Consider the following 882-nt stretch of genomic DNA (forward strand, 5'->3'; position numbering starts at 1 on the left):
ATCAATGTGAATTAACCAGAGAAGTAAAATCAAAAATCTCGCTATAGGATACTTCCTCGTTTACAATCAAGTATTATTTTTGTGCTTGTCGCTGACTGCCTGACATTTCCCTTTTCACTGACATCTTCTTTCCTACTGCTCAGATTGGCGCATGTTGCTACGTGGAGTGTTCAGCGCTTACCCAGAAAGGCCTGAAGACGGTTTTTGATGAAGCCATCATAGCCATTTTGTCTCCAAAAATAAAAAAAGGAGCTCTGAAAAGAAGACTGGGACCCCGTTGCATGAACTGCTGTCTAATCACATGATGCTAAGATGTCCTTATTCAGCAACATACCCCCCGAACTTGTAAAAACTCAGGATAGATAAGCAGGGATAAAGAAGAACCCCGCCACTGATTGAGTTTTGAAAATTACGACGCACTCCAAAGTCCATGACTTTCTTTTGCTGCCCAACATGTGAACAAGTGATGGTAAGGAAGCACAAACACAAATACATTGTCATTCAGGTGATTTACATATAAATAAAACTATTACATGAAAGGTAAAATGGAGCTTGATTTGTAAAATGTTTTTTTTTTAATCATGAATACTGTAAACTGCCTTTTGATGCAATCTTGTGAAAGGCACAAAAAGTAGCACTTGCCCCTTTTTGGCAAAGTCATTTTTTTTTCAGCTACTAAATTTTTTTCAATTATTCATCATTTTGTCACAATCATAGCACAATTAGCTTAGCCATGTTTGTACACCTCCCAGGGCTCGCGAACTGCGGTTCATGCTCAATTTTTGATTAATAGGGCTAAGACGATTATGCTATGAGCTCAGAACGGGTTCGATTGACTTAGTCACTATGAAAGTTGTCTTACCGTAAATAAAAGTTGTTGGG

The 882-nt window shown here is 38.3% G+C and overlaps 1 protein-coding gene across 1 annotated transcript in view; it reads left to right on the forward strand.

The window, feature by feature from the left end:
* rhoq (ras homolog family member Q) overlaps nt 1-494 on the forward strand; it is a 13,123-nt gene extending 12,629 nt beyond the window's left edge. Inside the window, exon 6 of the mRNA XM_089011723.1 lies at nt 144-494. Coding sequence (XP_088867849.1) covers nt 144-305 — 162 coding nt within the window. The 3' untranslated portion in view covers nt 306-494. The remainder of the gene's footprint in view (nt 1-143) is intronic.
* Nucleotides 495-882: the final 388 nt, after the last annotated feature.

This window comes from Hippocampus bargibanti, linkage group LG13, assembly GCF_051943395.1.
Source record: "Hippocampus bargibanti isolate YZ-2025 linkage group LG13, ASM5194339v1, whole genome shotgun sequence".
Classification (NCBI taxonomy): domain Eukaryota; kingdom Metazoa; phylum Chordata; class Actinopteri; order Syngnathiformes; family Syngnathidae; genus Hippocampus; species Hippocampus bargibanti.